This window comes from Pipra filicauda, unplaced genomic scaffold, assembly GCF_003945595.2.
Source record: "Pipra filicauda isolate LSUMZ 115617 unplaced genomic scaffold, ASM394559v2 scaffold93_size3172892_pilon, whole genome shotgun sequence".
NCBI lineage: Eukaryota > Metazoa > Chordata > Aves > Passeriformes > Pipridae > Pipra > Pipra filicauda.
In genome coordinates, this window is record NW_024105131.1 from 2,318,063 (window position 1) to 2,331,386 (window position 13,324).

General features: G+C 43.2%; 1 protein-coding gene and 2 long non-coding RNA genes across 5 annotated transcripts in view; 2 read left to right on the forward strand and 1 right to left on the reverse strand.

The window, feature by feature from the left end:
* The window catches only part of LOC120325330, a 33,275-nt gene extending 32,403 nt beyond the window's left edge, over window positions 1-872 (forward strand). The window contains exon 2 of the long non-coding RNA XR_005567265.1: window positions 574-872. This is a non-coding gene — a long non-coding RNA (uncharacterized LOC120325330). The remainder of the gene's footprint in view (window positions 1-573) is intronic.
* Window positions 873-6,218: 5,346 nt separating this feature from the next.
* LOC120325332 lies at window positions 6,219-10,736 on the reverse strand. 3 transcript variants are annotated; one of them, XR_005567269.1, is made up of 4 exons: window positions 10,668-10,721; window positions 10,203-10,357; window positions 9,565-9,716; window positions 6,219-6,590 (listed from the first exon to the last, which is right to left on the reverse strand). It is a non-coding gene; the product is annotated as an uncharacterized LOC120325332 (long non-coding RNA). The 3 variants fall into 3 exon arrangements; XR_005567267.1 differs by having other exon boundaries at window positions 10,203-10,736; XR_005567268.1 differs by lacking the exon at window positions 9,565-9,716 and having other exon boundaries at window positions 10,203-10,736.
* Window positions 10,737-10,760: 24 nt separating this feature from the next.
* Window positions 10,761-13,324, forward strand: part of GRIP1 (glutamate receptor interacting protein 1) — a 321,129-nt gene continuing 318,565 nt past the window's right edge. The window contains exon 1 of the mRNA XM_027741465.2: window positions 10,761-11,117. Within this exon, the coding sequence (XP_027597266.1) occupies window positions 11,063-11,117 (55 nt within the window). The 5' untranslated portion in view covers window positions 10,761-11,062. The remainder of the gene's footprint in view (window positions 11,118-13,324) is intronic.

A 13,324-nucleotide genomic window follows, 5' to 3' on the forward strand; every position in this document is an offset into this window, starting at 1 on the left:
ATTGTTTCAGTTGGGTTAAAGCAAACCTGAGAACTTCAGCTTGGCAAAGCCTCTGAAAATTTATAGTAAGCTTGTGTGCTCTGTTTTTAAACACAAGCAGCAATATCCTTTGGAACATTCTATATTTAAATGTAGACAGTGATTATTTACTCACTGACCACAAATTCTCCATAAATGTCTTTGTACAGTACCTGCTGTGCAGGAGTTGGACTGTGATGTGTGTACTTGAAAACTGATGTCCAAATATCACTGGCAGAGGTCCACTGGGGAGAAGCACTGGGAACACAGTAATTCCCTTGTGTGCAGTGCATACTTTTCTGTAGGTATTGATCCTCTGTGAAACCAATCTGTGCTACAAATCACAGTCATATGGTCCTGGTGCTAGCTGCTACTCCAAGGAACAGTCACTTACCTCACAGCCCTGGCTAGGTTTGGTACACTCAGCACTTGCCCAGTTCAGTGGGGGCTAGACACAGCCAGCAACTGTGTGAAAGTGCTTAACCTTCTGCAGTAGCAGCATTATTGTTGTCTCACTCTGTTAATAATTCATTCTTTTTTTTCTTTTCCTCTAAGGAGTGTGAGGGAGCTCTAGATCTTCCCTTTTCAGACCCTGAAGAAGCATCTGAGAGTCTTCCTGGACTGGGGGAACAAGAAGGTGACATGTAAGAAGAGCAGGATCCTCTGCATGGTGGCTCCTTCTCGCTGCCTCTGTGAATTTCATATTTTAAAGCAAAAAGCATGGCAGTGGTATTGCTTACATAAGTGCTTACATGAGCACAAGTGCAGGCCTAAGTTACCCATATTTCTGATGTAGCAAGCACTCCACACAATTTGAATTAAAAGACTACCATGCAAGTAAGTGGCATGCACTACCTATGTGCATTGTGAGATGTCTTGGAAGATATTTCACATCTTGTCAGGCCAGCTTTAGCTAATAGTTCAGTATGAAAGAAATGATCCCATCAGCTATGGGCTACAGCAGCTCTGGGAGAAGAGTCAGGAGTGGCAGTGCCATGCCCTAGCCTGGACCCCTGCCTGCTTGATGCATGGCCCTTTGGACAGGGGGTAAGAAGGAAGCCAACAGCGGGTGAAAGGCTGGAAGAAATGCTCCCTTAGATCCTTCCTTCCTTCAGAACCTTTGTACGGTGAAATGTAACACTGGATTTCTTTCGGAGGCCTCAGAGGCTATTGTTTTGGTAAAGCTAAACTGGGGTATTTTCCCCCAGAAAACATTCAGTGTAAATATCCACTGGAGTAGATTGAAACATTGCCTTTGAATTGCTTATAATAGCTAATTTATTGATCTATACAAAAGGTTAGCTGCAATTTCAGAGCTGGTTCTATTAGACTTTATTTAATGAGATGCTTTATTGCATTATAAGACAGCAGACACCCTTGTTTGTGAGTTGTTTCAACTGCTTTACTTTGCTGTTGAGACCTTGCCACCACACCATCTTGGTGTCTGTAATCTGTTCTGTGGGTCACAAAGGGGCATCAAAGGATATTCTTTGTTTGAGTCAGTCTTTGTTGTTACAAAAGGCTTTGAGAAAGTTTCTGGTACTTTTGTACAGGAAACTTGTAGGAGACAAAGCAATAACAAGCTGAAGAATAAAAAGCTCTTTCCCAAATAGCATAATATCACACTAACCAAGTTGTATCAGAGTGAAAATTACTAGATAGAGTGTTTTATTAAAATATTTTCTGTCAATTTGCTTATTATACAAGAGAAGGTTAAAAGCAATATGTTTGCATTGTCTGCCATAGAGGTGCCATTTTCTCTGACACACATATGTTACTCGATTATCATTATCCCACATTTCTTCATTTTCTGGATCAACTCTTAATAAGGTTTCCAGCATCAAAGGCCCTGTTCAGCAGCAGGCTGGGAATCCTCATCCTGCTCTTTCTCAGAGGGAATGAGACCACTTAGCTCCTTCCAGGACCTGGTATCCACTAAGAAATTATCAAGTTAGTTTCCCAACAGCTCAAGATTCTCAAAAACATAGTGCTATTTTAGTGTTCGTGGTATTTTCCCCCTAAATATTTAGACTGTGTCATGGCAACATCTGCTTTTAGTTCTACATTTGTTTTCCTATCCTTCATTTAAAAAAAAAGTGACAGTTTCAATTTATTCTCTTTAAATTTAAAATTCACTATTTTTAACTTTTATTACCTATAAACAGTTATACCAATGGTTTGTGAGATGCTTTGCATTTCCTAGGCAAATTAAAATTACTACATTGATTGCTAAAAAGGTGTTTGCTATTGTGATTGATCATATTAGTTATGAAGAGGCACCTAAATGTTCAAGGTAAAAGCAAATATACAGTATGTACAACATATTGTAGGCTATTTGGAAGGGAGGGGTGACAACTAGAAGGCAAGCAGCAGAATTAGTATTCCCAGTACATATTTAAAAATCAAGAAGTAAGCTAAAAATAATCATATCAAAACAGGGGTAATCAATGGTCCAATTTTTTCCTGCCCAGTTAACTTTATTATGTTTGCATGAGTGCAAACCCACATACTATTATTATTTCTACTATATTTGAAGAGTGCTGGAAGTAAAATGCAGTGGATTCAAAAATAGGTACTTCCCAAGTGCATTTGGATGATTACTTACTTTGGTCAAAATAAGAAGAGGCTTAATTCTGATGCAGAAATCCAACATTCCTTTTTAGAGTGGTCTGATCAGTAAGTAAATCAATCAAACACATTTAAGGAAAATAATGCATGCAAGTCATTTGCCTATCTAAACAATACACAGGATCTTAATGGGGGTTTTATTAAAAAATATACTCTTCTGCTCAAATTCTGATTACCAACTGATTCTCATAAATCTTTATTCAACTTGCATATACTTATATGGGAACAGGGCAATGGACATATATAAAAAGGTTCAGTGAATTAATTTTAAAAAGGAAAACTATATTTTTGTGACCTTGTTTTTACTTTCTAAGTCTGAAAAAACCAGCAGTACTACCTAGTGATACTGAGACTTTACAATAAAGTTGAAACATGCTGCTAGTTTTGGCTCTGAAGTGGTACTGCTTCATGCAGGATAGTTAAGGCAATGTATGTACTAGTGTCTAATTGAAAAGAAAAAGATTTATAACTGGATTGTTCTTATCATCAAGAAACTACACCTTACTGTGGTCCAACAGAGAAACATACATAATAGACATATGGATATTTCATATCAGTTTATTCTGTACCACATTTTCCCCTATTTCTTTTAAAGTGAGAGTATAAATCTTTAAATGTCACTGTGAGTACTGGTTTTCACAGAACCTGCTGGATTGCTTGATCCAGGAAAGCTCCTTTCACTCCATTAGCTAACCATATCATTAAAGTTATGGTTTGTCATAGGTACATCCACTTCTGGATCAGGGCTGTTAGCATTAGATAGTAGTAGTAATTGATACTAAACAATATGTCTTCTTTGTAGAAAACTCATGATGCCTCTCTAATCTTAACAGATTTTGTACGTCTTAAACATTCAGAAACACTGAGCTCTGATCAGCTCAATGTTCTGTATATTGTAGGAGATACGGATAATAGAGTAATTCACATATATTTGCATTAATGATACTGAATTTCCTTAAAAGAGTAAATTTAATCTACTCTTCAAAAAATGAAAAAGTGTGACCAATATTTTTCTGGTAGGCACACTAGCTGAGCATCAGCTTTATGGCTGTTTGTTAAAGTAGGTAGAAAATAAAACCCTTTTCTTTAAGATTTAGGGTAAAACTTGAAAATTGCAAATGCATCTAGGTAGCTGAGGTCCCAGTCTCGAAAGGCACTTGGAGGACATCTACACTTGCCATGTGCTTTCACATTGCAAGTCATCTGTTTCTGGCACAACATCAAGTCTTTCACACCCACAGTGCAGAGCCTGCTCATAGCTTTTAAGGACTATTTCTCCCTCACCCTACAGTTACAAAGATTTAGTGTTAAGGATGGTGAGGCATGTAGTGACTCAAAACTTGCATCCATTTTAGGAAATATTTCTAAGATTATTGTGTCCCTGTAAAATGTAAAATGCCAATGGCTTTAACTCAGTTGTTACTTGAGGCACTTCTAAGACTGCACACTGGTTGTTTTCCTTCCCTCCATCCTGCTGCTGTTCATTCTGGCTTCCCTCTATGCTTGCCAGGAATTCATGCAACAGGTAGATGTTCTGTGAGATGCTGGATCCTGCACAGATTAGCTCTTCAGGTCTAAGCCGGATTCAGGAGGGGTAGGATCATATCAGTGTGGAGACTTAAGGTCACAAGCAGTGGCTCCAGATCTTCCATCCCTCAAGGCAGATCGTTTTCATGAGCTTGCCCTAAGCCTCAAGAAATGAGACACTTCTGCCCTGCAGCGGAAACAGTTCCACCATAGAGGTGGTTACCCCTCATAGCTGTAAGTTCATGACTGGGTCAGTACTGGCCTGCCATTATTTCTGGGCTAGTGAGGATGTATGAGACAATCAATCATGGGGCTTGTGTGTGGATAATGGGTATAACTAATGTGCCTGAAATAGCAGCTGGCTTTCAGATAATGGGCTTCCCAAAGCGCGCTAAGTGTCATTAATAGTATTCATGGCTGCAGGTCGCTTGCCAGTAAAAGTAAGTAAATACATTCATCAGAATTCAACACAGACAAGCATTAAAATGAAATATGTAGGAAAGGCACATGAAGAATTTCAGGGGGCAAATAGAGATTGTTTTGCATGGGCTGTTCTCTAGCACTATGACTTCAGAGACATCTGGGCGAACCCTGACAGGGTGCTGAACAAGGAACACAGTGCCTGCAGCAATAAAAACCATGAATGGCAGTTACTATGGTCTGGATTTGTTTCCTCCAGGTCTTCTTTAGTCTTTTCCCTAAGCCATCCTCATCCCAGGATGCCTCACAGCCCATTCTTTTTTGCAGGTTGATCCTGAGCTTTTAACTCCCTGGGTTGTTCCCAAAGCTGCATTCCTTTTCTGCTGCCGGCTTTATGTCCTTTCTGTAAAACTCTGTTCAACCATGTTGAGAACCATCCATTAAAATGAAAGCCTTTCCTATGCTGACCACGGAAATTAAGTGATGGGTATCATGAAGGTCAGTGCACCTGAGAGGGACTGTACAGAGGGCTGTGGTCAGTTGCACCAAGTCCAGCTGGAGGCCAGGCCCTAGTGGTGATACTGGGACCAATACTGTTTAACATCTTGAATGACCTGAATGATGGGACAGAGTGCACCTTCAGCATGTTTGCTGGTGACACAAAACTGGGAGGAGTGATGGACACACCACATAGCTGTGCTCCATTCACATCTCGATAGGCTGGAGAAATGGAAAAACAGAAGTCTCATGAAGTTCAGAAAGGGGAAATGCGATGTCCTGCACATGGGGAGGAGTAACCCCACGTAGTGTTATATTCTGGGGCCTGGCCGGCTGGAAAGCAGCTTGGTAACAAAGTGCCTGGAGATCCTGGTGGACACCAAGTTGATGAGGAGGCAGCAATGTGCCCTTGTGGCCCCTCCTGGGCTGCATTAGGCAGAGCCCTGCCAGCTGGTCAGGGAGGCGATCCTTCCTCCCTGCTCAGTCTGGTGAGAGATACCTGGAGTGCTGCATCCAGTCCTGAGCTCCCCAGTGCAAGACAGACACGGACATACTGGAGCTGATCCAGTGAAGGCCTGAAGATGATTATGGCCTTGGAGCACCTGACATATGGAGAGTGAAGGTAAGAGCGCTGGAGCTGGTCAGCTTGGAGAGGAGAAAGTTATCTGAGGGATCTCATCCATGTGTATAAATACTTGACTGGAGCAAGTACACAAGATGGAGCCAAACTTCTCAGTGGTATTTAGTCAAAGACCAAGAGACAATGGGCACATATTGAAATGCAGGCAGTTTAGGTGAAGCATTAGAATAATCTTTTTCCTGTGAGGGTAGTAGAACACCATCAGAGATGGGAATGCCTGCACATATGAGAGTCATGCATGGAGTTTTAGTATTCTCAGTAATTTCGCCACATTGGCATTGTGGATATATTGGTTAGGGCTTCAGATACATCAAAAATCATTAGGTTCTTTCAGATATTTTTGAAAGTTTTTCTTATATCTGTTCTTCCTGCTTACTTATTGAAGTATTTTTTGCAAAGATGAAAATTTTAACTACTTCCATTTTTTTAAAGTCTTTTTCTAGTTAATGCTTTATTTTATTTATACTTCAGTATCAGCACAAAAAGGTAGTAGTAAGTCAGGCTATTTAATATTTGCATAATTTGCTTTTTTTCATTACATTGGTAATTGTGTAGCGGTTTGCAGCTGATTTACACAACTCATTTTTGTGCAAACAAAACAGTTATAAGCACTAATTAGAGCACTTTATTTTAGCAGCACACAAAATCCCCAAATTTTGACCTTGGGTACCTATATCAGTTCAGAGCTTAAAACTTCAGCAGATGTTGTCTCTTTTTCTTGGAGTAGGTTACAGAAACAGAAGAGGCAAGTAGGTAGTCCTAGGAAGTCCGCTCTCTGTTCGGGCACAAGGATGCTGTCATGAGCAAGAATCTACATACCATCTTCTGCTTGTTTGCTTGTTTGCTGTAGTTCAAGGATCTGAGATAAAACATTAAAAATGTTGTCTTTTAAGGGAAATAGAGAAAATCTTCCTGCCTCCTCAAAACATCAGACGGCTAAATCCAAGGGCACACAGACACATAACAGGGCAACAGATAGATTGCAGGTTCGTAAACATACACAGTCCGTAAAACTCCCATTTAAGTACCTAATTTTCTGATCCTGAGCATATATGGAATTGCTGTCAACTTGCCTAAACTAATTGTGCTCATGTTTTGTCTGATTCCTAAATCTGCTTGGGACTGACAGACCAGGTAACCTGACTATTAACTTCCTGAAGGGCCCATTTCCACAGGCAGGCTCAGACATCCTCCTCCTCTGCTGAAATCCCCCACTGTGCCAACATGAAAGATTCATGGAGCCATAAACAGAGCAAGCCAAAGGGACCACGCCTTTTGCACTGTCCTAAGGTGAATATTCCCCAGTGAGGCTGACAATAACTGGCTACCACTCTGTGGCAGGATGTCCAACTATTTTTTCCTTCACTTTTGTTAATGAATCTAAATGTATCTAAAAAAAAAAATCCATTGTTGGTGTACTCCATGTGTTTCATCTATGGACCTTTTGATCTGATGTTCAGGGATGTGACAATCAACTTTCAAGATAAGGTTCTTTTTCAATTAAAGGAAAATAAAGAGAAAATAAAAGAACAGTGGGCAGGGAAGATACTGCTGTATAAAGTGCATCTCTGGTCTGCCCAGTGCTCAGTTCTGGCAAGACTGGGATCAGTTTTTTAATGAAATCACATTTTAATGTGAGTTGTACCGATTTATGTAACTCTTAGTAAGAATACGATACCACAGTCCCAGGCTCACATTGGCGACCGGTCCATCTAAAATAATCAGAATCTACCCTTCTACCCAGATGGCAGAGCCACCAAGAGCAATGTGGTAGGCTCAAGCATTTTCCATCTATTCAGAATGGAAGATGTGGGGCCTTTCGGATCCAGAAATGTGTAGAAGTTGCAATATCTTAATATTATCAAAGTTATTTTAGGTAATTTTTGATTTTTATTTGCAGGAGAGATTTTCCTTGCCACCTTTTAAAGATCTAATTAATCAAAAATGTGTATGGAAACATGTCAGTCACTTAGGCATGTCTCATAACTTGAAGGTAACTGGTGGTGCAAATCTGCAGTTACTGAGAAATACTGCAATCCTCCAGAAACTGAACCCTCAGTCTGACCATCTTCATATTTCTCCTACCTAGCCTTCAGGGAATGCATAACAACAGGAAATTAAAAAAATGAATCTCTTCTTTAGAATACTCATGAAATAAAACTTTTCCTTGGCAATATTATACTTCTTTTGCTTTTGATTAATTCTAGGGTCTTACTTACACACTTCAGATGACCTCCATACTACAGCATCAAATAAGAAGAAAGGGTAGTTCCTTGAAAATCAAGATTCCATTAATTTAAAATTCTCTGAGGGAAAAAGCTGTAGATAGAAAAGAGCTGGCAGGAAGTTTATATGCTGCCAGTGTGCTATATTCGCCATAAAATGCACATCTAAATCAGGTGACTGCTTTCTTCCATTACTAGCATTGGGATATGAAGAAGCAGTTGTTCAGTGTAAAACAGCTCATGTGAGTAAGAGAATGCAATTAAATTATCTTGAGCCAGGCACCCATGAAAGCTTCTCCTGTAGCAAAGAGATGGGGAATCATAGAGTGCCATTGCCTAGAATGATTTATTTGTAAAGTCCTGCATAAGACAGAGGGAAGTATGCATATTCCATTCAATTATGCAAATATTGTCAGCTATTTAATATATAGTATATTTATTTCTGAGAAATCAGTGATATTTAGGAAAAAAAAAGACTTATCCCTCATTTCTGGAGCAAATCCAAACCAGCAGCTGGAATTTTATGACTCCTGTAGAATTCTGAAAAATCCCACATTCAGTCCTAAGGAATTGTTACTCACATTCAACGTGATGACACTATAAAAAATAGCTAGAAAATGGCTTATTGTGGACTGAAGAGTAGGGCAATCTACTTCTTAATTCCTCTGACCTGCAATTATGCAGAATTCCAGTGCTGGCAAAAAATTGGCTGGAGGATCGGAACTACAATTTCAAGGCTTAATGTTTGTTTTTCATTCATAATGGAAATGCCAGAAGTAAAAGCTGGACATCAGAGATTGTAAGATTTGTAAGATTGTAAAATATGTAAGATTTAGGACATGGATGAATGTCCTAAATCATCTGAATCATCTGAAGTTTTATTTCATCCCACAGTACTTGAAAGCCCAGCTTTCATAGAAGAAATAGCAGAGGTAAATGCCAAAGTAATTTTCTTTTTAAAGTAGCTATATGACTTCTAAACCACTTCATTGCCTTGAAACCTATTCTTGGCTGTGTATTCTCCTGGAACTCTTGGGACAGTTTTCAGCACCTGCTCCTTTTGACGGTGCCTGTTGGGCTTAGCAACTGCAGAGTCTTGTCTCTCTCCATTTTCTCTGACCCTGCTTGAACACCCCAAAGGCATCTTCTGGAAGCTTTGCCCTGTGAGCAAAGAATCTGTCTGGAAATCTTTATTTTATAGTGCTTACAAATTCCTATGCATACTCACATTTTTCTTTAGAAATACCAGTAAAAAAACCCCCAACATTATTTAAGTAAAAGGACTATGACAGTAAGGCGAATATTAGCATAAACATATCTCTTCTTCAATAAAGAACACAAGATTGTCGTTCAAATATGCAGGAAATCCAAATTTAGTGCCACCAATAATGAAACAAAAATATCAGTGGTCACATGACTCAAAGCTGACATAAACCCGGTCTGACACTTCTAACTTGGTAAAATGATTTTGGTTTGTTAACACCATGTTGCTGGGTTTTGTTCTAGATCAGGTATCACCTGTCCCCTCGTAGGCTGCAAGAGAGTTGCCAACAAAAGCAACTCTTCATCTCATACTCTTAATTCAACAGAAATCCAGGATATACCTACTCTCTGTTTGAATCACTGATCCTGCAGCATTACTGATGATGGGATTGTGGCCCAAGTGCGATGCAGTAAAAGCGAGGAGCTGCAGCTTTCATCAACGGGATTTTAAACAAGGGGTTTTCATAAGTAGCAAGACACACATTCTGCTTGAAGGGCTGGCACAAAGTCAAGACAGAAGAATGCTGTGTCAGGAAACTCTCATATTTACAGTATAAATTAAACCTAGGAAACCCTTCAAATCTTCATCTGAATAAAGGGTTCACATGTAGTTGTTTGACCACATAAAATGACAAAATTTCTATAAATGTGAGGAAAGCACTGACAATATAAAAATAATCACAACATAATTTTTAGGCAGGATGAAGCTCTTATTGCAGTCCATGCCAAGAAGTGCCTTGGAAGATTAAAAAAAAAGTCACCTGCACTACTATCATTATTTTCAAGTAACATTCAAACCTGCCACTTTGAATTTTTATGGCAGTTGTTTTTTCCTTGTAAAAATTAAAAGGAATACTTAATTGCCGCAGCATTACTCTCTTATTAGGACATGGTTGTGTCAGAAATAATTTTAGTGGGGAGATTTGAGGTCTTTTGGTCAAATGGTCGCAAGGAATTGGCTGTAATAGTAACAGAAATCCGACCTGTCACAATCGGGTCCTGGGCTCTTTATGGTGCAAATTCTTGTTTATTTGATCAGGGGGCTGTCGGTGCCGTTCCACGGGAGTTTGCCTCTGTTTTAACTCCTTATTCCCCAGCTTTCGCACACCTACGTGCAGGCAAACTGGCCAGTCGGAAACTGCGGAGGAAAAGGGACGAGCCCATTCCAGTGGTGCCTCCCTGAGGCGGGAGCCGCGGGGCGAGACGAGGGGCCGGCGGGACGGGCAGCACACGCCGTCCCCGTACCTTGGGCGCCCGCAGGGGCCAAAACTCAAACCCTTGCACGGGGTGCGGTTCCACACCCCGCTGCCGTCCTCACGGCCGCGAACACTCGTGGCGCGGCCGCGCCCGCAGCCCCCGACCCTGCGCCGCGCGGGAGCTCCGCGCCCCGTCAGCACCTGGCGGCCGAAAGGCGGTGGCGACCCCTGCCCCGCCCCGCCCCGCCCCACCTGGTCGCGCCGTGCTCGAGCGGGGCCGAGCGAGGCCGCCCCGGGCTCTCCATTGTGCAGCCACCAGCTCTAGCCACCTGCCGGCGGCGCCAGGGCCGGGCACTGCTCCGCGCCTCCCTCTGCCTCCCACAATCCCCCCGCCCACCCCTCCGGTCCCCGGCTGAACCGGGGAGAGCCCTCGCCTTCCCTTCCTCCCTGCCTCCCGTCCCCCAGGCTGGCGGAGCTCCGCCGCCTCCCCTCCCCCGTCCTCCCTCCCTCCCACGGCGCGGCCGCCGCCCCTCCGCCCTTGCCCGCCGGAGCCGCCGACTTCCCGCTGCGCGCGGGTCGCCGCCGCCTCTCCCTGCCATGAGCCGCCCCCCGCCGCCGCAGCAGCGCTGAGCGGGGAGCGCGGAGCCATGCCGGGTTGGAAGAAGAACATCCCCATCTGCCTGCAAGCCGAGCCGGAGCGAGGTGAGCGCGGAGCACCGGGGGCGCCAGCCGCCCGCCGGCGCGGGAAGGCAGGCAGGCTGGCGGGCGGGGGGCTGCGGCGCCGCCGGGCGCCCCCTCCCCAGCCCATCCCCAGGGCACGGCGGCTCTCGCCCCGCGGTGGGACGGGCGGGCGGCCCCGCGCCTTCCATCTTGCTCCGCCGCCGCGGTCCTGGAGCGGGGGGCGTGCGGGGCGGTGGCGGCTGGGGGCCGGCACCCGCGGCGGGGCGAGGGAGACACACCGGGCCGGGCCCCGCCGCTCCCGCCCTCGCAGCAACTAACTTTTCTCCGCGGTGCTGCCGCCTGCGCTGCCCCGGCCCGGGCTTCTGCAGCCGGGGGCGGCGTGAGCCGGGGGGCGCGGGGGTGCTCCGAGTGACTTCGGGAAACTTCCCCGCGTGTGGCTCTGCCCCGGGCCGCTGCTGGACCTGTCTCGTCGCTCCTCGTGGGACGCCGGCACCGCGGGGCCGCGATCGCCCGCTGCGAACTGACAGCGATCGCGCCTCGGTGCCCAGCAGCGCCCGCAGGAGCTGCCCCGAGTCCTGTCAGCGGCCCAGGGATGGCCTCAGGTTCCCCAACTCCGTCGTACGGGTCGGTGCTGGCGGAAGCGAGATCATTTCTGGTCGCTTTTCAAAATAAACACTCTATTTATTCTACCAGAAAGGTAACTTTGCCCTTTCCTCAGAGAGGGCTTTTGTCACGGCAGGTGTTGTGTCACTTGCTCTGCCTGTAAGTCAAAGGCAAAAAGGCTCGTACATCATTTACACTCAGGTATGTCCGTCGTCTTACGTCTTTGATTTACAGTTTAATTCTATGGTAGCATATGGAGTCCTGAAGTAGGACGTTTGGGTTTGGTTGCCGCCAGGTTGGGTAGCTGGCTGTCCTGCTAGGGACAACAATTCACCAAGTATTAAAAAGGAGGAGGTTCTGTTTGCTGTGTGGAAGAAATCTTGTTCCCTTGCATTGGAGGTGGAGGTCTGTTGCAGAACTGCTGCCCTGCTTCTGACTAGTAAATCCTATTCCTAATGGGAGGTTCATTGCAAATATATGACATCATGAAAATAGTCACTGAAACGGGAACAGGCATTTCAGCTGTGAAAAGCAAGATTTTTAGTCTTTACTCTTAGTAAATACATCATTACTGAAATCTGTGGTCATATTTCTTTATGTCAGGAATCTGTGTAGCTGAGGAATCACAGAAACAGGATGGATGACAGTTGTCAAAATATATCAGATGCTTTTACAGATGAGGGAACTTCAGAAAGGGTCTTGTCTGGCTATGTCAGAAACTGGAAAGATTTTCTCATATTCTGCATTACGGTTGTGTCATGAGCTGTAACGTGCGGACTTGTCCTTATTCAGAGTAAACAATGGTGGTGGTTTTGCTCTGATGGGTTTAATGCCAGTTAGAATACTGATTTGTTAACAGTTCTTGTTTATTCCTATTTCTATTTAATCTCTTTCATCCTCATTATGGAGCTGAATAGATTTATATGTTAATAGTCTTATCACTGGTGCTTTCCTTTATTGTATTTCGGTTGTGTAAATAACTGTGCCTAAAGTAAATTATTACCTTCTGAAGTATGTTGCATTGTACAGTGCTCAAGTTTAGTTAGTAATTTAGCAGGATTCCAGTCACTGGAACTTTTCTGATTCAGACTCGGAAAAATATTAAATAGTCAAAATAGTTAATCAGTGTTGAATTTAATAGTTCTTGAGTATGAAGAATAGATAAAATAAAGCTTTCAAACTAGACAGAAAAACAGCCAGTGTAGTGATGAAATGGAGGTGCATCTTTAGCTAATGTAGGAGTTTAGGGTGGCAATTGAGTAAAAGGCAATTACAGATACAGTTAAATTCTGGTTCAAAGCCAGTTGTGCTAACATCTCCCTCTTCTGTTTCTAGAAAATATTTCCATTCAGTTACTCTGCAGAACATTTTGTGTACATCGTGCTATCAGAAGACTTCCGTGAATGTAAACAGTGTTACTTTAAACTCACATTGTAGCCGATAACTTTCTGTGTTTTCGATATGGAGTAATACTGGGTGTGAAATATTTACTAATATAAATTCCTTTTATGTCACATATGCAAGCCTGCTTACATATAGGATGTAGAATATCCATTTATCCGTCCTAAGTGCATTTGTATATTGGATAATAATACTCTTATAGAATATAAGAATAAGAAATATTA